The sequence below is a fragment of the Crotalus tigris genome, unplaced genomic scaffold (assembly GCF_016545835.1).
Source record: "Crotalus tigris isolate CLP2741 ecotype Arizona unplaced genomic scaffold, ASM1654583v1 scf7180000021050.780039, whole genome shotgun sequence".
In the NCBI taxonomy this organism is placed as follows: domain Eukaryota; kingdom Metazoa; phylum Chordata; class Lepidosauria; order Squamata; family Viperidae; genus Crotalus; species Crotalus tigris.
Window position 1 is genome coordinate 597,713 of NW_024098328.1, and position 26,981 is coordinate 624,693.

Here is a 26,981-nt window from a genome sequence, read left to right on the forward strand (position 1 = left end):
ACGCTTGCTCCTGGGGAGGAAAGCTATGGCAAATCTAGACAGCATACTAAAAAGCAGAGACATCACCCTGCCAACAAAAGTGCGTATAGTCCAGGCCATGGTTTTCCCAGTTGCAATGTATGGCTGTGAAAGTTGGACCATAAGAAAGGCTGAGCGACCAAAGAATTGAGGCCTTTGAACTATGGTGCTGGAGAAGACTCCTGCGAGTCCCTTGGACTGCAAGGTGTTCAAATTAGTCAGAGATCAACCCCAACTTCTCTTTAGAAGGCCAGATCCTGAAGTTGAAACTCAAATACTTTGGCCACCTAATGAGAAGGAAGGATTCACTGGAGAAGGGCCTAATGCTGGGAAAGATTGAGGGCAATAGAAGAAGGGGACGACAGAGAATGAGGTGGCTGGATGGAGTCACTGAAGCAGTAGGTGTGAACTTAAATGGACTCCAGAAGATGGTAGAGGACAGAAAGATCTGGAGGAACATTGTCCATGGGGTCGTGATGGGTCGGACACGACTTCGCAATTAACAACAACAAGATCACTGCAGACAGTGACTTCAGCAATTAAATTAAAAGATGCTTGTTCCTTGGGAGAAAAGCTATGACAACCCTGATTGTCCTTTAGCAGGATAGATACTGAAGCTGAAATATTTTGGTCCCCTTCCCCCCAGTTATATGATGAAATTTTAGGCACAGAAACTGGTTCATATTTGTGGCCTTTTACATAATTTCATGATCACATTACCACAATTTATGATGGTTTTGCCAGAAAGTGGTGTTTACTTCCCTTAATGACCAAATTATTCACTTAACAATTTCCACAAAAAAGTTGCAAAATCAGGTGCAATAACATGGTGACCCACTTAACAACTAGCACAATTTATGGCTGTAATGCTGGGCTCAATTATAGTTGTAGGCCGAGGACCAGCTATATATTGTATCCTTGAACTGTATTTCTGGACTGAAAATATTGCATTGTGGTTGGTTTTTTCTTTAAATTAACTATATCAATGTTTGGTGGATGTTACAGAATAGTAATTAAACAGTTTCTAACAGTAGAAGCTTGTTGGCTAGAGAAATAGGTAAAAAACATTTTAGGCAACAGAGCAATATCCTAAAACCCTGGATTTTGTTTTTGCAGGATATTGTGAATTTTTATGCTGTTTGATGGTCAAACTGCAGTTCTGGATTTCTATGAAGTACTGGCAAGTCAAAGGTGATAAGATAGTTTTCCCACTAATACTTGAAATGATAAGTTTTTAAAAAATAATTATATTAGTTTTATATGTATTTTATTACACTGAACATACTTTAGAAATCAAATGTGGGCACTTCAATCACTTGCCTTATCATAAGAGAACATGTATGAATGGTGCACCAATTATCAAAGATACTGCTCGTGTCATATTTTATTGTCAATTATATATCCCTTTTAGGCTTAAATATCTAAAATCTGTACTGAAACAGCACCCATTGGGACACGAACCATAGTTTTAACCATTCCATCGTGTCTATGTCTTGGAGACTGTAGATAAGTGCTCTCCATGCTACTCTGTCAAGCATAGCTTCTTTCAGTTGTTGGATGTTCATCTTTGTATCAACTACGCTGGTATTAAGCCAACAAGTTCTTCTTCATTCCTAGCATCACTGACTTCTCCAATGAATGTGCACTCATGACATAGCCAAAGTAAATTAGAGGTAGGCGTGACATTTTGGCTTCTAGTGAGGTTTCTGGTTCTATGCGATTCAGCACCACTCTGTTAATTGCTATGGCTATTCATGAACCAAAGACTGCTCTCTTTCCTCTTGAGGTCTAATGCATACTTTGTTAATAAAATTGCTAAGTTTATAGACAAGACAATTCAACTAAGATTCCATTATGTTGAACAGGCCAGGATATTGTGTATAGGCAATATTTTTATTTGAACATTAACTGTTTGTATTTAGCACATATATATTTTAGTGCATTTCTTTTGCCTATTTCAGAAAATATTTTACTTTTGATTAGCCTGACAAGTAAATAAATAATAAACTATATATCTAGCAATGCATTATTTTAGGAGTATATTTTAAAAATGATAGCATAAAAGCATTTTAAATAAATAAATAATCTGCTTTATTTATATACAAAAAAATAAAAGATATTTTTAATAAATGTGATCTAGTTTTATCACTTGTCATTAACAAAAGAAGTAAAGCATTCATACCTTATGATTAAAGTACTTCTCAAATTTTAATCTTGCCAATTCAACACATTGGGACCAGTTTCTTGGTCTTCTACCCAGGGACTTAATCACTTGGAAAGAGCCTTCCAAACTTTCCCCAGATTTTATTCTCTAGAAAACATAAAACCAAGCTTTGAATATATGTCACCAATTACAAGTAAATAAAGCACATATATTTTCACAATGTGTTAAAATAGAATTATAATCAATAGTAAACATGCAAGATAATAACCAAAGATATATAGCATAACAGAAGTTTATATTTTACCCTAACTATATTCAGTATCATTTTAAAATGAAATTTTACCAAATTCATTTCAAAGGATCGTTCTAGTTCAAACCTCTGCATAATTAGCTTTTTGGAAGAATATGAACATGTGCTAAAGATTTAATTATATGAAAACCAATTAATAGTCCCTCAAATATGTAAAAAATACTACATAAAATTTACTTATTAAATGACAAACCTAGTAATTCCACATGTAATTTTAATAATAATTTAGAATATCACCTGTAACACTTCTTCTGCTGATGGATACGTTTGCCAAAACTTGTTAAACAGGGAAGGCTTGTGTGAAAAAGCATTTTCAAACTAAAAAAAAAAAAAATCAAATGTTATGAGAAAATACTACTGCATATCTACCCATTTTCTTGCTAAAAAAAGAAACCAGGACTGCAATTCATTTTTACTTTTTCTTCCTTTCAATGGGAATTGTCTTTCTGATCTGAATGTATCATGCTCATGGTAAAATTTACCTTGTCTCTTGCCCACTGTATTGTGTGTTCAGTGGCAGCTGGAAAAGACTTTATTGTGCAAAATGGTATTTCTTCTTCAGGTGGATCTCGCTAAATATTAAAAAAGCACACAAAAAAGATTGTATAGACAACAGGTACAAATACACTATGATTTGCTATTTCATCTCTAACTCAGTTAATTTCACAGCCTGGATTAAATGAAGTAAATTTTTAAATAGATACATATAGGAGCCAATGTTTTAGCTGATATTATGTATTTTCTTTCAAATAAATATACCTTTCCAGATTAAATGTGTTATTTCAGTAAGATAAAATTAAGACAGTGACAGTCAGAACAATCAATCAGAGGAAAGGCTTGCCTTCAGAATTTGTGGATGTTCCATCACTGGATGAATTCAAGAAAAGATTGGACACCAATTTTTCTGAAATGGTAAAAGGTCTCTTGACTGGAGATGGATTAGAAGACCTCCAAGATCTCTTCCAATCCTGATATTCTATGTTCTAAATAAATCATCTTAGCAATGAAGACAGAATGTCTTCTTAATAAGTAAATTATATTTTCAAAGACAACTAATGTTTATGGAAACCATAAATTCCAATATGGATTGCTAAAGAAAAACTGAATACTAAAATACTTTAGCTTACATCAACAACCAATCTTCTTACTATATGATTTAGTTCTTGATTATTTCAGATATCGATTATAATATTGTGATAGTTTGCTTTTATGTTTTGAATATGTCTAAAATGGTTTCAAAAAGCTGAAGAATTTGATATGTTTGTTCAAGAATACTTTGATCTTATGTACAAAATCTACAAATATCTAATGTCAACTGATTTTTAAGGCATGAAAGGATTATCTATTTCAAAAGAGGTCAAATAAAATTATTGGTCAACCCAAAGGAAAGCATTTTTATGGCCACTTACATGACTATTGTAAGATTCTGTTAGATGAGGCACAATGACTTCTGTATGCCCTTTGGTTCCCATTGTTCCAGAATCTAAGAGAGGACGTAAGCTTGCTAGGCAGCGACTTCACAATGGGAGCAAAGAATAAAATAATTTTTATTGACTCATAATAGAACACAGGGAGAAAAATAGTATGATATGAGTTCAAAACTTAGCTCAGAATATCTGGCTGAAAAGAGAAAAAGAGAACAAACTAATTATAAATCACCACACTGAATTAGATAATTGAATACATTTGTTATTATAACTATTTATATCCTGATTTTGATAGCCAAATGTGTCATTAAATTCTTCCCCAGCACACTAAGCCCCAATTAAGCAATCAAGAGGGAGGGAAGACCATTTTAAGTGTGATTTATTCAAAACATTTCAGAATTGAAATATTTTTCTCTATGCAAAAGAGGAAATTGGTTCAAAGCTTGGAATTCCCTTTTATAATTACCATAACAAAGAAAAGTACAAAGAAAAAGTTGATTAGATAAAATAAAACATCCTGCGTAAAAAAATCAGTTATATTAAGTTAAACATGTTACATGTTAACATCCTACAATACTAAACATGATCATTTAAATGAGATTTAACATCCTGGTAGGTGGGGATTTTAGTATGTTAATTAAGAAAAATCTCATAAGATTACTTAGAGTCCACAAAGAGAAAAAAAACAGATGTTACTAACACTGCAGGAGCTCTTTCTTTTACAATTGATAAGATGCAGGCATCTTGTTATTTATACACACTCGTTTTATTTTTCAAGCTTGGGGAAATGAAAGTAATTTATCTGCTTCCAATTACTGAGACAGGAGGCTTCTAAGGAAAATAATAAAGTACAAGGAAGCCCAAATTGCTAGTATTACATAGTGCATGGTCCTCACCTTGCCTTTAGAAAAAAGCCAAAGATTATAATAATTTATTGTTATGCTGATAGTGGTTTAAATTTTGCAGTGAAAACAATATCAAGGTGATAAATATATTCAAAATTATACTAGAAAAGATAAACCACATCTTAGTACAATATATAAACCTAACAATATGATCTTTTAGGATGTTTTGTTTTGTTTTGTATTGTACAACACATCTTCTATGAAATATAGAATTCTTAGTTCAATAAACCACAGATAAAACCAATTATGGCTTAGCAATTATAGCTATAACACTTAGACTTATATAGCACTTCAGAGTACTTTACACCATTCTCTGAGTGGTTTACAAATGTCAGCATATTGCCCCCAACAATCTAGGGTCCTCATTTACCAGCCTCGGAAGGATGAAAGACTGAGTCAGCCTTGAGTTGGTTAGAATCCAACTCCTGGCAGTCAATAGAATTAGCCTGTAATACTACATTCTAATCACTGCACCACCACTACTCTTATGACTTTCACAATTAACTATATTTATTGTGTAGAAAATGCAAATGTCAAGGACTATACCAGCGGTTCTCAATGGTCAAACGACCATTTCATGTGGGTCGCCAAACAACACAGTCCGCCATTTTTTTCCCCTTTTCCTTAGCTGTGCTACTCCCTTTTATTCTATTGGCTTTTGAAAACCAATATAATAGACTCTCTTGAATAGAGACTAATTCTATTGGCTTTCAAAAGGCAATAGGAACTGTCCAGGCTGTATCTGCCCTGCTGAGCCCGCCAAAAGCCCCAGTCTGCAAACGGTGCTGCAAGTTGTCTGCAGCGAAGGCGAGCTGTCTGGAAGCTTCCACCCCTCCCTGCTGAACAACTACTAAAAATGTAAGTAAAAGAGAGCCAGGGCTGGGAGATGGGAGGCCGGCGGGCGCAGGGAGGGTTGCTGGCGCGCATGGGACCCGGCGGGCGTCTTACCTCCCTTGGGCTGGGCCAGCTGGTGGCCCAGCCAATGGTTGGCCTGCGCCGTCGCTGCCCCTTGCCAGCTACGCCTCGGCCGGCGCAGGGGCAGCACCATGCATGCATGGCGCTCCCGGGCAGGGAAAGTCCTCGACTTACGACCGGTTGGGTAGTCCTCGACTTACGACCGGTTGGGTAGTCCTCGACTTACGACCAGTTGGGGTCGCAGCATTAAAAAGATTGAGAACCACTGGACTATACAAAACATTCAGACTGTTTTAACCTTAAAATGGCCTCTTTGAGGGTTTCAAGATGGAATCACAGTTAACAAGCAAACTAGAAGGAAAGCCAAAATAATTATGTAATTATTACATACATTTATATAAAATTTATAATGACTCACCAAAACAAGCAATGTTTCCATTACTGGGGATTGAGTCCACCAAATAAAGATTTGAAACACAAGGTTTTATTGTGAAGAGTCCTATGAGTAGCTCAGCCCTAAAACATTGATACTACAATCCACATCTTGAATTTAGTTTGATAGGAAAGTGGAAGGCAGTGAAACTGTTTCAATATGTCTAATGACAGACCTCAAGAAACATCCATTCATTACTGAAATTATTACTCATACAGCATAAACTAAATTGTTTTGAATTAAACAAAGTTTATCAATTGTTTTTAATTAAACAAAGCTATATGTAACATGAAGCAATGATTAATGTCAGGAAATTAAAGATAAATTACTACCTGAGGGGGGGAGAAAAAAAGCAGGAAAAAACAAATCAACCTCTGATCACAGATTTACCTGTCAATATACCTCCTAGCTTCCACATTGTCTAATGCAGTTACAATTACATCTTGCTTGGTGTAGAAATCATCATTGTATATGTTCTCAGTAGCTGGGCACACTTTGTTAAGGTATGAGTCTATCTTTATCTCAGGATTGATGCTACGTGTTGCTGCTGCTGCAGTACAACTCTTAGGTTTCTAAACAAAATTGAAGTTAGTTCAGTTAATATTTTTCATGGGAACAATCTTTATAAAATGAAACATCAATAATTTAATAATACAGCATGAGTAACTGCAAATCACACTAATTATAATGGAAGGTAGCAACATTTTAAAGCTAATGGCATCATACCAACATCATTACTTAAAAAAAAATTCCCCAAATCTTGCAATGTGAAGGTTACAGATAGTCCTTGATTAACAGTAATTGGAATTACAATTTCTATTTGTAAGCAATGTGGTCATAAAGCACTATGTCATAAAGCACTGCTTAGCACCTACAATACTGTCAGTCCCCTTTGCCATCATTAAGCAAAAAGGTCATTAAAGAAGGACCTCACCTGACTGCAACTTCCACCTTCCTGTCATCATCCAACAAATAAATCAATGGTGAAGCTGGCAGGAAGTTGCAAGTCCCAGTCAGGACAAGCCTTTCCTTAGGTGGCTCACAAGCAACCAATGGCAGATGAATGCTATAGAATAGGTGTGGGTGCAAGGGGTGATGCAGTGGCACTGCATGAAGGCAAGCAGACAGGGTTGAATGCCATAGCATGAAAGTGAAGGCAGGCTGAAGACTAGTCACTCATCAAAGTAAGTAACACAGATTTTATCAATCTCTTTCTAGGCACCCCCTTTAAAAGGATCAAGATTAGAGGGTAGAGTTAGAGAATTTAGTTTCAGCACATAATTGGAAGGGGGGAGAGAATCAACAAGTCTGATCTTCCCAGCTTTTTGTTTTCTTTATTGAAGAAATTTGGGTTTCTGAAAGAGGTAGGGAATTAAGCAAGGGAAAGGTTTTGGAAAGTTGATCCTAAAGTTGCTGCCTCTGCATGCAGGCAGCTGGCTTTTCAAAGGCTAGCAAGAGCAGGAAGAGGTTTGCAGTCTTCTGACAGCTGGCTGATCAGGGCAGAGGCCCAATCCACAATCTCAACTTCATTGGCCAAGCACAGAGACTTGTTTGGAAGCTTCTCTGGTATTAGAAAGTTAATTTATCTAGGCTCTTCCCCTGCCCCCCCCCCGTCCTCCTCCCGCTGTCTCTCTGCTGGGCTGTCTTTGGCTTTGCAAAGCCTTTTGCTGCTGGTCTGCCTCTTTTATGGATCCAACTGCTGGTGGGCATCCCAGGACCTCCCCCACCAATGAGGTATCTCATGCTCATTTAATGACCATTCATTTGATGATAGCATCAGGATAGCAGGCTGTGGGATCATTAAGTAAGGCTCTTTTGCTTAAGATTATCACCATCTGTGGCCTTAATTGGCAGGTTTCATTAAAATCATAAATCAAGGACTACTTGTATATAATTTAAATATGAAACCCCACCTGTTACATAAAAAGATTATATGGTGAAAAAGAAAACAAAAATGAAACGTATATCCAGCCAGTCAGCCAGCCAGCTATCTGCTGAAACAAAGGACCACATGGTAAGTCGCATAGTTTGTTTGGTACTTATCCTTTTTAGTACTCATCACACCTCCCGGAACTAATTAGTACTCAATTAGATGAATACGGAGGTATTACTGAAACAAAATCCAAACATTTGCTCCACATTTAAATATATGCAAATATAGCTTTCTAGTTCAATTAAAATAGTTATTTTCTGAACAAATCATTGCAATATTTTGTCCTCATCACTCTAACCTACCTGTATGTGATGAGGCCGGAAAAGAAACTGCCTGTTTAAGTTGGACTTTTCTATTAAGTCAGGATCTGTTATTTCAACCTGTATGTTGGACAATTGATGAAATTATGATTAAGCAGTAAAGTGATCAAAACTGTTACATCGGAATCAGTATTTGAAATATTCTGCTCTCTTGTCTCATATCATTGTACGAATGGGAAGAAAATATTTCCAAAATATTGTATGCTGTATTCCTTTACTTCCTTACTAACTTACTTACTAATTATGCAAGTCATCATCCCATTAAAAAAAATCTTTCTTATTAGCTTTTTTCTATACAAGAAACTATACATCAAAAATAATGTGAATTGATTTTTACATGTGAGAACTCAACAATCAAAGCCTGGCTCCAACTTCCACCATAGCCAAGTGATAATGGATTTGTTATTTAAATATTACTGGAAAATGCATTGCCAATAGAGGTAATCCTTATTTAACAACTGCCCTGTTTAATGACCATTTCAAGTTACAATGGTGTTGAAAAAAATAACTTATAAACAGTCCTTGCACTTATAACAGTCACAAAGTCCCTCCAGTCCTGTGATCAAGATTTGGGCACTTTACAATTGGTAGGTATTTATGACTATCACAGTGTCCTGTGGTTATCTGATTGCCATTTGCATGCTTCCAACAAGCAAAGTCATTAGAAAAACCAATAAAATCACAGGTTGCAGAAGTAATGTCATAAATCCATCCTGGACACATGATATTTTGATTAATGACTGTGTTGCTCGTGACAGACTTGCCAGTCCCAATTCTAGTTGTTAAATAACAATTATTTCTACACTTAGAGGAACTGAAATCAGTAGGGAACATGAAACATACCTTGCCTCTTTCTCTGCCTGTACCAACACCAAGGAGTGCAAAATTTTTTAACATTTCACAGCCTATTGCACCACATCCAACCTAAAATGTCAAAGCATAACAATATTATAACATTTCCAACTTTAATTAACACAGTTAAGAATTAGCTACTTTTTTGATAATTTAAGAAAACATATTAACAATTGTCCCTAAAAAGACATAGAGGCACTAATTTTAGAGAGCTTTTGAAATAAGTAATAAGTAATTTTTAAAACAGATGACCTCTAAATTTAATTCCCGAGAACAGATCCCGAATTGTCTAAGCAAAGTAATTTAGCATTCCATTTAAGAAATCCCCTCTGACAAGAGTTAACATCAAAGTCATACTTACTAAGAAAACATTCAGATTCTTTAATTTCTGGCATAAGGAATCTCCAATGCACACTCTTAGGGCATCATATCTGTCTCCCCTATAAAAGTCAGAGGATGTGAAAAAGGAAAAATATTTGAAGAAACATATTTCAAAATTACTTCACACCATGCGTACACAGTTCTTAGAGTTTAAGCCACATATTGGTAACCTACAGGCTGTATGAACATGCCACTCATGTTTTACCCTGTTTACTTATATTTAAAATTAGTATACATGCTTTCAGATTGTATGGAATAAAGCTTTAGAACAGCCTTCTTCAATTTCTGTGTATCTAGGTTAGCTAAGATAATGACAAATTCTAACTCATCTGCAGGACCACAGAAAGGGATTAAGCACTTGATTTAGTAAAACTGTTATCACATATTTTAAGTTTTTAAATTAAGCTTTAAATTGCTAAGTTAATTGCCTTAGCTGCCATCTGTCAATCTACTTGATTTTAGAGAGATATAATCAAGAAAAATAATTAATGAAACCAAAAAAGTTCGTTAAATATTTACCTTGGAAGGAATTCTTCATCATGGGCTTTTTCTGGAAATGTAACTAATTCCAATGCATCAATATACAGCTACAGATAAAAAGAAATGTAATGTTCACAAATTATATTTTAAAACAGCAAAGTCAGATTCCTAATAGGACTGTATATTAGGGCTGCGCAAATTATTTTGAAACACCTTTTTACCATGTGGAATAGAGAAATGAAACAGTCTTCATTAAAGAACTTTATCTTTTCCCAACCCTGAATGATGTGTTAGACAGCTTCCAGTTGTCTCTGCATGGACGCATGTATGCTCTTCTCAGGAAAAATGCAAAGCAAAATGACTGGCCACCCACATGCAGGCAATGACCACCAGAAGCAATTTCCAAAACAAGTAGTCCTTGACGTGCAAGTACAATTGGGATTGTAATCTTGTTATTGAGAAAAGTTATCATTAAGTGAGACACCCATGTGACTGCTTTGCTCAATGACCACAATCATGACTCTCCCAGTTTCAGTCATTAAGCAATCACAGAAAATCATTAAATAGATGAAGCAAAATTGTTGCTTGCCAAAGGAGGGTAAGCATGTCCCCTCCATGCATGGAGCGTTGTTTCTCCAACACACTATAGGAATCCCCTTCCCTCTATGTGCAGAAAGTAACTCTTGCACTGGAGGAACGAATCCTAAAACATTTAACCTTTGTTTCTCCAGTGCAGCAAAGCATTCCCCTGCCCCATGCAGAGAGGGAAGGAGAAATCCTTTGGCAGGCAGCAAGAGCCTGAAATCTTCCCTGCCATTTTCCTGAGAAAGCCAATAGGGAAGACTGTAAATGGTGATCATATGATCATGGGATGCTTAGCAATTCGTTGTAAATGAAAATAGATTGCTGAGTTCTCTGATCACAATCACATAACTGCATAAAGGGACTCTGCAATGTTTTACAATGGCTGGAAATATTTTATGGACCATAAAGCAGTCTTTCTGAGCCATTGTAGCTTCAAACAGTCATTAAACAACCAGTCAGACTACCTATAAATGAACCTGGAAAATGATGCATATTTAGAAGAGAGATACATTCATAGATGCAGTCAGGTGTTCTGAAGTACCACTTTTGAAACATCTGTAAATGCTAAAATATTGCTATATGGCAATATAAAATCTTTAAAATATAATTAAAGTCAGGCAGGAGATGGGGTGGTGTTTATTAAACGATTACGGTATAGATGAGGAAAGCTTATCATATTGGTACATCTTCTTCCATAGATAAATGTTTTTATAAGCAGAAGTTCAATACGCTGTGGAGCATAAGTAAAGTGGGAAAGAAATAGAATAACATAGAATAAAGAAGAATAAAGTAAAATAATAATAATAATGAAAAATCACTAAAAGCAAAAATCATGTCTCTGCATAATCTCTGAAAGCTGTGTTAGACAAAAGCTGTATTAACAGTACATGAATGACCTAATGCATATTTAGAAACATTGTATAAAAGTAAAAACTGCCTCCATTGTATTCCCATGAGAAATGGAGCTAACATGTGAGAAACTATCTGAATGTTACACAAAGTAGATTCCATATAACAATGTAAGATTCCATCTATGCCTCCTTTGTTCCTGAGAAAAAGAAACCTATAAAGCTTTAGTTTAGACCCTCACCCTTGTTCAGAAATTTGTTGATTGTTAAAACACTTCTGAACCTTTTGCGCAAAAATAAAAATCTCTCTTTCATCCTTGGAATTTCGTAAAAGTCCTTTATTTTTTAAGGCTTTATTTTTCCACAAGATTTATGGCGACTTCTCCGCCGGGACATTTTTAAGGGCTTTTAAGAAAAAGGGATTTAACCTTCCAAGACGGATTGCCCTGGTGGGGCCCCCTCTCCTAAACGACGACAGCTCCAAAAGCCGGCTCTGCAGCTCTTGACTACAGGGAGACCTCGACGGGAGGAAAGGGAATTAACCCATCAACGAAGCATTCCAGTCTAAGGATCCGTGAGTGTGACAGACAGGTCTTAAATCAACAAAGGAGTCTGGAAAACGTCTGCAGGCAAGTATTGTAAAGGGGCGTTGACTTACCTGAACGCCTTTTCTCAGCAGGATGATGTAGAGTCCAATGAATGGGTTCTATGACAGCCTTCCTGCCCGGCAGACTGGGTAAAAACTTTGGCCACACCCCTTCCTCTGGGCGTGACCCCAGTTTTGACTTAGGCGAGAAACTTTGTTGGAATCAATATTGCAGCTCTTTATTACCTACCTGCCTAGACCTAACCCCTGGGTGGGCTTGGACTCTACATCATCCTGCTGAGAAAAGGCGTTCAGGTAAGTCAACGCCCCTTCTCCAGCAGGATGGCTGTAGAGTCCAATGGATGGGACATACCAAAGCCCTCATGTCCCCATGGGAGGGAAAGTCTAGGCTACCGAATTCTGAGCAGATATGACTTGCTGTAGCACTCTTCTACCAAAGGCAGCATCTGATGCGGCCAGGGAGTCTAAACGGTAATGCCGGATGAAGACAGACGGTGAAGACCACGTCGCTGCCTTACAAATTTCTTCTACCGGCGCTTGTGTTAGCCACGCCGCCGAAGTGGCTGTGCTCCGTGTTGAGTGGGCAGTCACATGTGCGGGTGCTGGTAGTTCCTGTGAAATGTAGGCCTGGGCTATGCAGGCTCTGATCCACCTACCTATGGTGGAAGAAGACACCTTCTTTCCCATAGATGATGGTTGAAAGGAAACAAATAATGCTTCTGTCTTGCGGAATGTCAACGTGCGTTTCACGTAGAAACACAGCGCTCTACGCACGTCCAGCTTGTGCCATCTATGCTCTAGCCTGTGTTTGGGTTTTGGGCAGAAATCGGGAAGAATCAATTCCTGAGATCTGTGAAAGATGCTGTTTACCTTCGGAATGAAGGCCGGGTCTGGCCTAAGGACGACCCTGTCCTTGAAGAAGGTACACAGATCCTTCCTTACTGATAGTGCCGCTAGTTCTGAAATTCTCCTTGCTGAAGTGATTGCCACGAGGAAGGCCACCTTCAGCGATAGGTGGTGAAGAGAACATGAATCAAGGGGCTCAAATGGTGCTGATGTCAAGGCTAGAAGGACTTTAGGCAGGTTCCAAGACGGGTACCTGTGAATGACGGGGGGCTTTGTGTTGGACGCCCCCTTTAAAAAGGCGCTAATCGCTGGATGTTGCGCTAGGGATGTCAAGTTGTCGCAAGAGAGAACAGTTGAGAGGGCCAAGATCTGTCTGCGAATAGTGTTGACTGACAGGCCCTTGTTAAGACTCTCCAGGAGGTAATCTAGAACATTGGGGATGGATACTGCAGCTGGATCTAGGCGCACAGAAGCGCACCACCTATAAAAGCCTTTCCATGTAGCATCGTAAATCCTGTTTGTGGACGCTCGTCGTGAAGCTTGTATGATCGATATCACCCCTGCCGAGTAAGCTTGCTTGGCTAAACTTTGCCGCTCAAATGCCAAGCAGCTAGTTGTAGCCACTGGGGGTCTGGGTGCACCAACTTGCCCTGGCTGAGAGTTACTCTGTCCGGGGGAATCCTCCATGGGGGTGATATCGAAAGGTCCACGAGGTCGACAAACCACGGGCGCCGTGGCCAATGCGGGGCAATGCAAACTATCTCTGCGCCTTCCTGGATCAGCTTGCGTATGGTCGCTGGTATTAAGGGCAACGGTGGGAAGGCGTACAGGAGATGCGCCGGCCATCGACACCTGAGAGCATCCGTTCCCTCCGACCCCGGAGACGGGAATCTGGAGAAGAACCTGGGGAGTTGTGTGTTCTTGTGGTTGGCAAATAGGTCCAGGTGCGAATCTCTGGGAGATCTCCTCGAACAGAGCCGGATCCAGGCGCCATTCCGCCTGATCCACCTTGGCTCTGCTCAGGGAGTCTGCCTGGCTGTTTGCCTCCCCCGAGATGTGTTCTGCTTTGATAGAACTCACGTTGGTTTCTGCCCACTGAGCCAGAGCTAACGCCTCCTTCATTAGTTCCGCTGATCGCGTTCCCCCTTCCTTGTTTACATGGGCCTTGGCTGCTACATTGTCGGTTAACACGAGGACGTGCCTCCCTGTTACTAGATGTGAGAAATGGCGTAGGGCCAGGTGGATGGCCCGGAGCTCTAGCCAATTGATGCTGTGTGAGAGGTCCTTCTGGTCCCACTGGCGCTGTGCTATCTGGGTTCCCAAGTGGGCTCCCCATCCGAACAGGCTCGCATCTGTCGTGAGCGTGACCCTGTTCGGCTCTTTGAATATGCTCCCCTTGAGTATCTTGGGAGATATCCACCATTTCAGAGATCTCATCACCTGTGCTGGTACCAAGACCTTCCTGTTGGAGGTGCTGAGATTCCTCCTCTGGTAGGGTAGGAGGAACCACTGCAACTCCCTCGAGTGGAGTCTTGCCCATGGTATAATGCCCATGCAAGATATCATCTTTCCCAGGAGTTTCGAGAGCTGTATCAAGGGCACTCTCCTGATTCTCTGAATTTGTTGAATTAGCTTGGATATGCTGATTCGTCGATCCTGGGAAAGGTATACCCTGCACTGTGACGAGTCTATTACTGCGCCTAGGTGTTGCAGTCTCCTTGAGGGAGTGAGATGACTTTTGGCCAAATTGACCGAGAATCCATGCCCCTGCAGGGTTCGGATTGTGGTCTTGAGATCTACCCTTGCTTGTTCCTGAGATCTGGACTGGATCAAGATGTCGTCCAGATAGAACTGTACGCGAACCGGCATCAGTCTGAGATGGGCCGCTATTACAGCTAGAATCTTGGTAAATACCCTTGGCGCTGAGGATAGTCTGAAGGGTAGGGCCCTGTATTGGTAATGTCGGCCCGCGTAGGTGAATCTGAGGAATTTCCGGTAGCTGGGATGAATGGGGATGTGTAGGTACGCCTCTGTTAGGTCTATTGAGGATAGTAGATCCTCTTCCCTGACGCTGGCTAGGATGGATTTCAAGGAGTGCATCTTGAACCTCCTGTATTTTATGTAATAATTCAGGCCCTTCAGGTCCAATATTGCTCTCCATCCTCCTGACGGCTTCGGGATAACGAAGAGGATGGAATAAAATCCTCTTCCTTCCTCTCCCCTTGGTACCCTCTCTATGGCTTGAATTGACAGGAGGTGAGCTATGGCCAAAGTTAGCAACCTTGCCTTGTGTACCTTTCTGGAGATGGGACATCTGATGAACCGGCTTGGAGGGGGAGAACAGAAGTCTAAGGTCAGGCCATGCCTGATCGTTTCCAAGACCCAGGAGTCGGTAGTGGTCTGCTCCCAGACCTCGATGAAATTTCCTAACCGACCCCCGATGGGAGTTCCTGTTTGGCGTCACTTGGTGCGCTTAAAGGATCTGCCTCCCGATCCCCTATATGGGCGTCTGGACTGGAACTGGCCTCTGGCTCCTGTGCTTTGGCGATCCTGGGGTCGATCCTGTCTCGGGTAGAAGGATCGCGAGCCTCTGGGCCAGTCCCAGGATTGCCCTGACCGAAAGGGCTGCCTCCATTCCCAGGGGCTTCCTGGGTGGGAGCCGTCTCCGGAAGTCTTGACTGCTTCTCCTATCAAACTTCTTTGATGGGTGTACTAATATTTTCCTCTTGTCTCTGCCTTCACTGACATGTGGGTCCAGTATGGACCAAATAGGAATGCCCCGCTGTATTTGGACGTCGAGAGACGCCACTTGGACCTCATGTCTATCTTCCAATTTTTGAGCCACAGTAGTCTACGCGAGGCTACTGTGGCCGCAATGGATCTTGCCGCGTACTTCGTTGCGTACAGCGAAGCGTCAGCCGTGAACTGAGAGGCCGCGAGGAGCTTGGCCAATGTCTGGTGTACTCTGACCTGATCTGGAGGCACCGTGCTTTGCAGCTCCCTCAGCCACATAATGCAGGCCCTCGCGAAGAATGATGATGAGGTGGCTGCTTTGGCCGCTCAGGCTGCAGCCATGTGGGAGCGACGGAGGGAGTGTTCAAATTTCTTTTCTTCCGGTTTCAAGGCTTCCGCCATGTCTCCTGGAATCGCGGATCAAGGGGTTATCTACCATAGGAACCTCTAACATGTTCGAGAATGAGGGAGAAAGGTTGAACAGCTTTCTTTCCAGGCTATTGGGCGCCGGTGGGCTTGCCAGTGAGGACCATTGTTCCTCTACCGTGGTCATGAAGATCTCCGGACATGGAATGTACTTATCCTGTGAGACCTTCTTGGCAATCAAATCCTTGTGGTAGCCGTATATTTAAAAATTTGCCAACTTGCTTTAGTCAAGCCCTAGCCCAAGATCTTGCTTATCTGAAGTTAGTCAGACAAGAGGATTGTTGCCTTCAATGTGTCGATGATGTCTTAGTAACTGGCCAAAGCAGGGAGGATTGCTTTGAAAACATGTCCAGACTGCTCCAATTGTTACAAGACTGTGGTTATAGAGCATCCAAAAAGAAAGCACAATTAGTTCAAGAGACTGTAATGTATTTAGGCTATGAACTTTCACAAGGACAAAGAACTTTGGCCCCCAGAGAAAGCAAGCTGTGTTACAGATTCCCATCCCACAAACAAAACAGGAAGTTAGAGCCTTTTTGGGAATTACAGGCTTCTGTAGAATTTGGATTCCTAATTTCGCTCTCACAGCTAAACCATTGTACCAAGTTTTAAGGGGACCAGAAAAAGAACCTCTTTTGTGGCAAGAGGAATAAACCCAAGCAATGAGACAATTGCAACAGGCTCTCACCACAGCCCCCATCCTAGGACTACCTGATATATCTAAGCCATTTTCACTTTATGTGGATGTAAGACAAAATGTAGCTTTAGGGGTCTTTACCCAAAAACAGGAAGTTGGAACCGCCCTGTCGCTTATCTGTCAAAACACCTGGACATTTCTTCACAAGGCTGGCCCCAATGTTTAAAAATTCTAGCAGCAGTTATGCTATTACTGCAGGAGGCAAACAAGTTAACCTTTTCAGCTCCAGTGACTGTTTATACTAGTCATGCCTTGCAGACAATCATTGACAATAAAGGACATTTATGGATAAGTAATCAACGAATGCATAAAATACAGGCTCTTTTATTAGAAAATCCACGTTACACTGCAACAATGCTCAACTTTAAACCCAGCAACTCTAATGCCAATTCCTGATTCAACCAAACCTGTTCATAACTGCATGCAAACAATAGAACTACAATATTCTTGCAGACCTGACCTTACAGACCAATCCTTGCATAATCCAGACTATCAATGGTTTACTGATGGTTCTAGCTTTATGGATAAAGGATGTAGATACTCTTGTTACGCAATAGTTTCTCAAACTTCTACTGTTGAGTCAGCACAGTTGCCTAGTCAAGCCAGGAGATAGAGTGTGGGTAAAGCACTGGAAATTAGATCTCTTGTGCCCAAGATGGAAAGGACCGTATACTGTTGTCGTGTGTTCTCCTTTGGCAGTGAAAACCTTGGAAGGAAAGCCTTGGATCCATTGGAGTAGAGTGAAAGCAGCTGCACCTGCAGATCCGGTGACCTACAAGGTGGACAAGACTGACAAGCCTTTGGTGTTGAAATTTACAAGAAATACAGCAACAGGTTCCCAAGACATGGTGTGATCAACAACCTTGCTGAGACACCCCAGGAAGCTGTCTCTCTACGCACGGTGGAAGATATGAGGATTCTACAGCTCGTAATATTTGTTAATTATTTAATATGCACACACATTCCTACACAAATCAGTACAATGGCTACACGAGAGGTCATAATGCAGAAACCCTCTAATAAAGAATTATTGAGTAGCACACCCCAAGAAAGAGCAGAAACACAGGGAAACCAAGGCTGTCAAAACTGTATCAAAACTACAAAACAAGGAAACCAGATAACCAAGACTTTGATCTACCACACAGTTAAACCAGAAGGGTGCCAAGATAGTTCTCCTGACTCTTGTACATACAATAGAACTACATATAAAGTTTGTAGAAAAGGTGTCCAATATCATTGTTATAACCCGAAGTCTGATCCTGATCGGTGGGCCTTACAAATCAAAACACATAGAACAAGAACTAGCTATAAGGTTTTTGTTAGGTATTGTTACCAATTGTGATACTAAGGAGGTTATATTGATGTTAAATTTAATTACAGCCGCAAGGTTGTTAGTAGGGCAATACTGGAAGAAGGAATCTTTGCCTACTTTGCAAGAGTGGTTTTTTAAAGTATCCTATCTGGCGGAAATGGCAAAGATTTCGGCTTTTTTAAAGGATCAATCGCAAGAGAAGTTTTTTGTGGTATGGGAAAAATGGATAGATTTTATACAACATAAGTTGGATATAAAAAATATTACTTAGTTTATCAATAATTTATATACAAATTTTAATATTTTATAGATTGTATTATTTCTTTTTCTTTTTATATGTTTTATTATTATTTTACTTTCTTATATTTCTTTTCTTCTTTCTTTCTCTTTATTCTTCTTTTTTTAAGTATTTTCTTTTTTTTCTTTAATATTTATGTCTTTTATATATATATATATTATTGTTAATTATTCTATTAGTAGTTTAAGTAACGTATTTAGACTTATCTATGGTTTATATTTTTTTTTAAGAATTCAAAAAAATTTAATTAAGCCTATATTCAACTCTGGGAAAGTTGAGGGAGGGAGTGGGAGGGTTGGGGTGGGTTGGGGAGGGTTGTTTTTTCTTATTTTGTAAAATTTTAAAAATTTTCAATAAAAAAAAAGAACTAGCTATAAGGACCAGGCACTCTTAGGGATCTCCCAATGGAAATCCAATCCACACTCCAGTTTTAGCGTCACCTTTGATGTTTGCAAAGCAGTTAATTATTGGACTCCAACATATGGTTGCGGAGGGATTGGTAATATTCACAACTTTATCCCAAAACATAAGTACTTGTGCCCACTAGATGGATATGCAGTCAAATGTAAGTGGTGGTCATGTATTAAGTGGCATACCCAAGACCCAAAAGAGATAGACCACATCTTGTTTGAAAAGAATGAAACAAAAGCAAATTCCTGTGGAACGGATAACTGTAATTTGGTGATTCTCACAGTCAAGAATGGCAGTTGGTTCCTGGAACAAAATAGGTGGGAAAGTAAGAAATGGCTGTTTGGGATAGGAATAGATACAAATGGCTATGACCCAATGTCAGAAATAGAAGTCAAAATTATAACTGCAACCAAAAGACCAGAACAAAAATCATTATTTTGGTCATATTATGAGGAAATGGAGAAAATAAATATTCCTGAAGTATCTAGACATATAACCAATACCTTTGTTAAGTTAGCAGAAGACATTGCCCATACTTTAGGCGTGTCTAACTGTTTTGTGTGTGGTGGAACAAACATGGGAGAAAGATGGCCATGGGAGGCACAAGAGTTAAATTATACCAAGGTACTAGAAATGTCTAAAAATAATAATTTAACCTATACAAGTGGGAAAGCTGGTGATTGGGGTCTCACTTCCAACTTGGTAGGACATGTATGTTACTAAAGAAACAAAACAGAATCTTGTGTAGCAGTAGGTGACCTCCTATGCACAGGGACATGGGAAAATGGTAAATGGTGGTCTGGAACCAATGAGACCACTGCTATGGATCCTGGAATTAACAAAACTGCTATGACTATGAAGGTTTGTAGGCCTGCAAGTCTTGTTAATTCTAGGATGTATTTTAATTCCTTGCTTGCTCCCCTATCTTATAGCCATGATTCGGAGGATCTCAGAAAGTACAGCCCAATTAACAGCAAAACATGAAACAATGTTAGCCTTATGGGAATATAAAATGGTACCTTCAGGAGATCCGGAATCAGAGGTAGAATAATGGAAGTTTAAGCTGGAAAACTTCCAAAAGGGGGGAGTAAAGTGGGAAAGAAATAGAATAACATAGAATAAAGAAGAATAAAGTAAAATAATAATAATAATGAAAAATCACTAAAAGCAAAAATCATGTCTCTGCATAATCTCTGAAAGAAAGCTGTGTTAGCCAAAAGCTGTATTAACAGTACGTGAATGACCTAATGCATATTTAGAAACATTGTATAAAAGTAAAAACTGCCTTCATTGTATTCCCATGAGAAATGGAGCTAACATGTGAGAAACTATCTGAATGTTACACAAAGTAGATTCCATATACAATGTAAGATTCCATCTATGCCTCCTTTGTTCCTGAGAAAAAGAAACCTATAAAGCTTTAGTTTAGACCCTCCCCCTTGTTCAGAAATTTGTTGATTGTTAAATCACTTCTGAACCTTTTGCGCAAAAATAAAAATCTCTCTTTCACCCTCGGAATTTCGTAAAAGTCCTTTTTTTTTTAAGGCTTTATTTTTCCACAAGATAAGTCTTTCTGTTTAGTGAGTAGATAATGCACAATTAGTTTATTTCAATATAGGAAACTGAAAATCATTTGCTGTAAGCTTTATTTTATTTTCCATTATTTTAGTTTCTATACCCTAAAGCTCTGGTTTATGTTAACATTTTCTGATACCCTTGCAAGAAGTAATAGCAAAAGAAACTGGATCTTATAATATATCATATCTGAAATTGTTTAGTTAAAATGCTTAAGGAAAGTAATAACACTTGTATGCAATTTAGGGCCCTAAAACAACAACCTCTGCCCAATATATATTTCTTAAAATCAGTAAAATTAATGAACTCCGGGATATAAAATAGCCTTCTTTATTACTGAGCTTTCGTCAACTAGCTGTTGACATCATCAGAGTAAGGGATGAAGATTAGGAGAACCTGTACATACACTTGTATGACCGTTATAACTGTCAAGATATAGAATGTACATATGGCATGCTCACAACCTGCTCGCTCACATTTATAGAGCTAGTTGATGAAAGCTCAATAATAAAGAAGGGTATTTTATATCCCAGAGTTCATTAATTTTACTGATTTTAAGAATGTCTATACCTGGGATTCCAGTATTTAGAGTTATCAAATATATGTATGTGTCTTGAGTGTTTTTGATACACCTGTCGGTCCAAATATGGAAGGAAGAAATGTATATATACACTCACACACAATTTTTTTTGTATGTAACTGCATTTATATGCACCTATTTGTATCTGCAGCACCTTGATAAGACCAGAACACATCCACTCCAATAGCAAAACCCAAATAAGCATGGATTAACACAGAGAAACTATAAAGCAGAAAACAATAAAGGAGAAAAACCCCATCCCCACCAACACTGGCAGAGACAGTTACTGTATATAATAAACAGGGAGCAAATGCTGTACTCATTAGCACTAACATAGTTGGTTAACAAAATAACTGCAAGCATATAACCGAGTTCAGAGAAGACCAGGAAGTTCATTTTTTGGTAAGACAGTACCTCCTGGTCTCACCACACAAGAAGTTTAATGCTCCTTCCATCTCTCCATTGTTGAACTTCTGCGATTATTTAAGAAAACACATTCTTCAAATTATAGATGAACAATGCAACTGTAAATTAAGGTACTGCTTATTTGAAAATTAAATTCCATTAAAATTTATTGATTTCACTTTCAATAAAAGATACTTATATAAAATATATTGGTATTTGCTCCAGAAATTTAAATGTAATCATATCCACACAATATTTTCAATCAGTACCAAATGATAATTTTCAAATTTCAGGATGAATTAATGGATTCATTACAGCCAATACACCATATGTTATCAGTACCAAATAATAATTTTCAAATTTCAGGATGAATTAATGATTAATGGATTCATTACAGCCAATACACCATGTGTTATACTTGGGGATTAAACAATTTCTGCTCTAAAGAATGTTGTCACTATGTTATTTCTTAGATTTAGCTTCATCCTACAATTAAAGTAAACAGAACCTTTGTCCACATTTCAATCAGCATATAACTGCAATCAAATGGCATAAATATAAGATCTCCCACATCCATTTGGGGGAATTGGTAAACTATTGTTTGAACAACTGTCCAAGTCAGAACTACAATCCTGGTTTAGAATGGTTTTACTTGAAGCACAGTTCACCAGTTGGGATACAATAGCAGAGGGCTTTTCAACCTTTTCACAGATTGTACTATTTTTAGGACATGACAATATTTGAATACACTAGTGCTTAGCAAAGTGTCAAAAACTTGATGACTAATAAGGGGGGGGTTGGGCTTTACTGGTTAGATTCATTTGTTATTATAGAAATGGCTAGTTTAGAATATTATGGAAAAGTAAAAAGTTGAGGTTCAATGTTAATGCTTCCTTCTACTGCAACAGAGGAAGTCAATGCTTTTTCTTTTTCCCTTCTCCCCCTCACTTTTCCCTTTTTCTCTCACCCTTTGCTTGCAAAAGCCTCTCACTCACTCTCTTTCACTTACTTTTCTCACAAAAATCACTCATTCACACTTTGCTCGCAAAAGCCCCTCCCTTGCTCTTTCACTCACACTTTGTTTGCAAAAGCCTCTCCCTCGCTCTTTTACTCACTATTTTGCTCACAAAGGTCTTGGCTGGAGAGGGAGAGGAAAAAAAACACTGAGAAAGAGAGAGAAGAGGCTTTTGCTGCACTTCAAATATTTGACACTATATAAGCATTAATGCCGTGGGCCATATATTCTTCACAAAAATCGTAATTTATTAAACAATAGCTAAATGCCCACACAGCATACAAGACCAAAACCAAATAAATTGTATTATACTTAGCATATTATCTGAAAACGTCATAAACATGAATTCAAAAGCAATAAGCCATTACCCATTGTTGCAGGGGAGAAAACTTTCCAGTCACTGCTTTTAAGACTTCCTGACTAGCAATACCACCAAGTGCAGCTGTTAGAGGAGCTAAAGAGCCCTGAGACATCCTTGATAGCCATTTCACAATGTCTTCATTTACCTGATGCTGTAATTAAAACAAATAAATATTCCAGATATGAAAGCATATATAAATTCTGTAAAACGAACAATTCATCCAGAATTTATTCCTCATTTAAATCCAGCCCTTCTTCTTACCATTGTAATCATAATCTGGCAAAGAGATACCAGATTAAAAAGCAGCCATAAAATTTTAAAAATGAATAACTGAGGTGTAAAAACAACTGCCCTGCTACAAAGCACAAGATCATGCTGCAGCACTCTCTCCCCAGCTCATCCACACCCACATGGCATGGCAGCAATCCCTAACCAGCCCACAAGCACTTACCACAGCACTTACCACCTCACTCCTCGTGTTCACCTACCCTCTGGCTTACCTGCAAGCCACCCAGGACATGCAATTTCCAGAGACTTTCCCATTAATTTTGTTTACAGGAAATTGGCAGAAAGTTATTAATCATAGTCATGTGAGGTACTTGCTTAATGAACCATAATTTTCCCTTAACGACAGCAATGGGAACCGCCAGGATTGGCATCACAAAGTAATATGACAATTTGATGTCATGATTTATTACTGCATCAATTCGAAACTGAAATTCCAGTCCAATTACTGTCATTAAATGAGGAGTATCCATACATATAATTCTCTACCCAAACTGGAACAGAATTTGTCATATTCAGATCTCCACTTAACTTTCATAGTTAAATATCACTAGTGTTCAGAAATACCTAATTCAAAACAATTGTGGGAATCTGTTTAGTATTCTTGGTAGAAATATAAAGAAATATATAGTAAACATAACTCTGTTTGTATTTGTAAACTGTCATTTATTAGCCAACATGGTGCCTCCCAGTCACAGAATTTTCAAACATGCATGTCAGTTTCATTTATTACCTAGAAAACTGAACTGAAAAGTAAACTGAAGTTTTAAATATTACTGAACTTTACCTTGCCTTCCAGGATTTTACTTAAGGATAGAGCTATCTTCACCATTTCTTCAGCATCTTGAAGACATCTAGAGCAGAAACAAAACAATGTAGCAATCTTACACTATTCTTAAAATAAAGCACATACAGACACACTTCATGAGATATCTGATATTACTTTTATTTTTTATCTTTGGTCTACCTGTCTAGTCTTTTCCAAGGACCTGGCATAGGCAGATGTGGATTTATTATTTATTAAATTTGTATACTGCTGAATTATGCAGACTACCAGCAGACAGATAAAATATAAAATATCCACAATAACAAGACCTAAATGCTGTTGAATAAAATATCTAGAGCATGAAGAAATAAAAAAATAAACTGCAATCTTGATATTAAAATTGGAAAAAAAATTCAAAACCAGGGGAATTGCATAAAAAAAGAAAAATGATAATAACAATGAACAATAATATTTATTTTAAAAAAAATAAATCCCTGGAAAAGTAGAACAGAAATACCCTTCCAGTATTTGAAAAGTTCTCAATCAATAAATTCTGAAAGCTGAAAAATATAATCACAAAATATTTGAAAGGCACTGGGTTGAAAAAAACCTGCCTAGTTTAACGAAGAGAAGGACAAGGGGGGACATGATAGCAGTATTCCAATATCTCAGGGGCTGCCATAAAGAAGAGGGAATTAAGCTATTTTCCAAAGCACCTGAAGGCAGGACAAGAAGCAACGGGTGGAAACTAATCAAGGAGAGAAGCAACCTAGAACTAAGGAGAAACTTCCTGACAGTGAGAACAATTAATCAGTGGAACAGCCTGCCTCCAGAAGCAGTAAATGCTCCAACACTGGAAGTTTTTAAGAAGAGACTGGACAGCCACTTGTCCGAAATGGTGTAGGGTTTCCTGCCCGAGCAGGGGGTTGGACTAGATGACCTCCAAGGTCCCTTCCAACTTTACTAATATGAACATTTATTATTGGGCTTTTTAAAAATAATTGCTGTTGCTTTGGAGAAGGGAACTTGTTGCTGTTACCTAATTTCAGACAGGGTTCTTTCTTTTGCATCTTCATTTGCTCTTTAAAAACTCATTTGATCACAGAATGTTTTAGATTTTTTTCAATAACAATAGTTTATTTTAATTCTGAAAATATATGCTGGATTAATTTTTATAGACAATATTGTAATGCAGATAAGTCATTTGGGATGTTTTTCCACCAATTTATTATAATGTGTATAGAATGCTGTTCTAGTACAGCAAGGTCATAAGAATTATGAGAACTTAGCCCCAAAAGAAAGCAACTGCTCAATAAAATGCAATAACTCTTTCAATTAGAGTTAAGATAATATTCAAGTTGACATCCACTATCAACAGAATCCAATAAATTGGAGACTGATTCATTGAGCACTATGTGCCCCTGACACATTTCTGATACTGAAATCAAGAAAACAAAATCAGAAGATATCTTGTCCCACTGCTATCCTTCACTCTACTAATGCCTCGAGGTCTTAAGATTTCCATGACATTGAAGGCTGAAATCATACCCTAGCAAAGTACAATAGCACAGTTGTCTGAAAAGTTCACACTGTAGGAAAGGTTTTAAATTTTATTTATACCTTGGTTTTGGAAGGCTTTCATGCCAATAGATGAATAAAGATTATCTGGAAATGTTTTTGTTTAGAGAAAGAAAAACAAGCCCAAAGAGGTAGAATCATAGTGTTGAAAGGGACCATTTTGCCATTAAATCTAAGCCAGGGGTCCCTAACCCCCAGTCCATGAATCGGTACCAGGCCGCAGCATGCCAGAAACTGGGCCGCACAAACAAGCAAAGCCCCATCTGGGGGATCAGGCTGTACACAAAACCATGCCCCCTCCGGTCTGCGAAAAAAACTCTCTCCACGTAACCGGTCCCTGGTGCCCAAAAGGTTGGGGACCTTTGATCTAAGCCTCCTCTATGTAGGAAACCAAAGAAAACCACCCTCAACAGATGGCTGCCTAACCTTTGCTTGAGCTATTAATTTGAGTTTCTGAAATCGTCAAATAGATTGCAGTTTTTCTGAGCTACTATGAAATTTAATACTTTAATTTCCTCAATTATTCCATCAGACCAAAGATAATGGAAGGTTCTACCTGCTCAGAGGGCATACAGAATAAATAACAGGCAATTTTCAAGCATTTCCAGGGCAGAATAGCCTGAAAAAAGTTAGGTATGTACAACTGTCTTCTGGGTCTGTCCATCAGTCCTGAAAGATTGATATAATGAAAACTACTGAAAACAGTAACTTCATCAAAAGCAGATGTAAAAAAAAAAAATGATTCAAAAGCATCAGTTAAGTCATTGTTGAACTAAACCCTGAGCTTTTAACTCCTCCTGCTTTCTGAAAGAGAGAGAAAAAAAATACTTTTTGTTTGAGTCAGTTTTGACTAATTCCTGCAGGTTTGGGGCAAGATTTTTCTAGAGCTGAGAGGGAGAGACTAGCCAAATATTTCCCAGATAGCTTTGTGCCCCAGATAAGACAATAATTCATGATCTCCCAATTTTTAGTCTGGTGCTTTAACTACACCAAACTATGCTAAACTGCTTCATAAGGATTATTTGGACTTTTTAAAAATGAGCTGAACACATTTTTTTGGGAAGATTCAAGGCATCAAATAGTACCTCTGCAAGGAAAGCTGTGCCCCATCCTGATAAGAAAGTGCTTAGCTTTGATGTTACCTCTGTCTGGAGGACATTGAGGAAAGTTAACATTCAGAAAGCAGCAAGCCCAGATAATATCCCTGGCATATTCTTAGGGAGTAGGCTGATGAGTTGACTTCTGTTCTTACAGATATTTTCAATTACAGCAGGCAGTGATTTAATCATGTTTTAAGACTGCCATTATTTTGCCAGTGCCCCAAAAAATCTTCAATCATGGGTCTTAATGATTATCGACTTACATTCATCATTATGAAATGTTTTAAAAGGCTGATAAAGGTCTTTACTGTATCCAGCCTCCCTGCAGCATTTGACACATTTCAGTTTGCTTATTGTCCAAATCATTCCATTGAGGATGCTATTTCCTATGTTCTCCATCTGAGCTTGACACACT

At 38.5% G+C, this 26,981-nt stretch overlaps 1 protein-coding gene across 5 annotated transcripts in view; it reads right to left on the reverse strand.

The window, feature by feature from the left end:
- UBA6 (ubiquitin like modifier activating enzyme 6) overlaps window positions 1-26,981 on the reverse strand; it is a 177,696-nt gene that overhangs the window by 41,246 nt on the left and 109,469 nt on the right. For all 5 annotated transcript variants that reach the window (XM_039369355.1, XM_039369353.1, XM_039369356.1 and 2 more), the window contains 11 exons: window positions 23,910-23,976; window positions 22,845-22,988; window positions 10,178-10,245; window positions 9,639-9,717; window positions 9,269-9,349; window positions 8,408-8,485; window positions 6,563-6,744; window positions 3,902-4,007; window positions 2,975-3,064; window positions 2,730-2,810; window positions 2,201-2,329 (listed from right to left, as the gene is read on the reverse strand). In XM_039369355.1, the coding sequence (XP_039225289.1) occupies window positions 2,201-2,329; window positions 2,730-2,810; window positions 2,975-3,064; window positions 3,902-4,007; window positions 6,563-6,744; window positions 8,408-8,485; window positions 9,269-9,349; window positions 9,639-9,717; window positions 10,178-10,245; window positions 22,845-22,988; window positions 23,910-23,976 (1,105 nt within the window). The remainder of the gene's footprint in view (window positions 1-2,200; window positions 2,330-2,729; window positions 2,811-2,974; window positions 3,065-3,901; window positions 4,008-6,562; window positions 6,745-8,407; window positions 8,486-9,268; window positions 9,350-9,638; window positions 9,718-10,177; window positions 10,246-22,844; window positions 22,989-23,909; window positions 23,977-26,981) is intronic.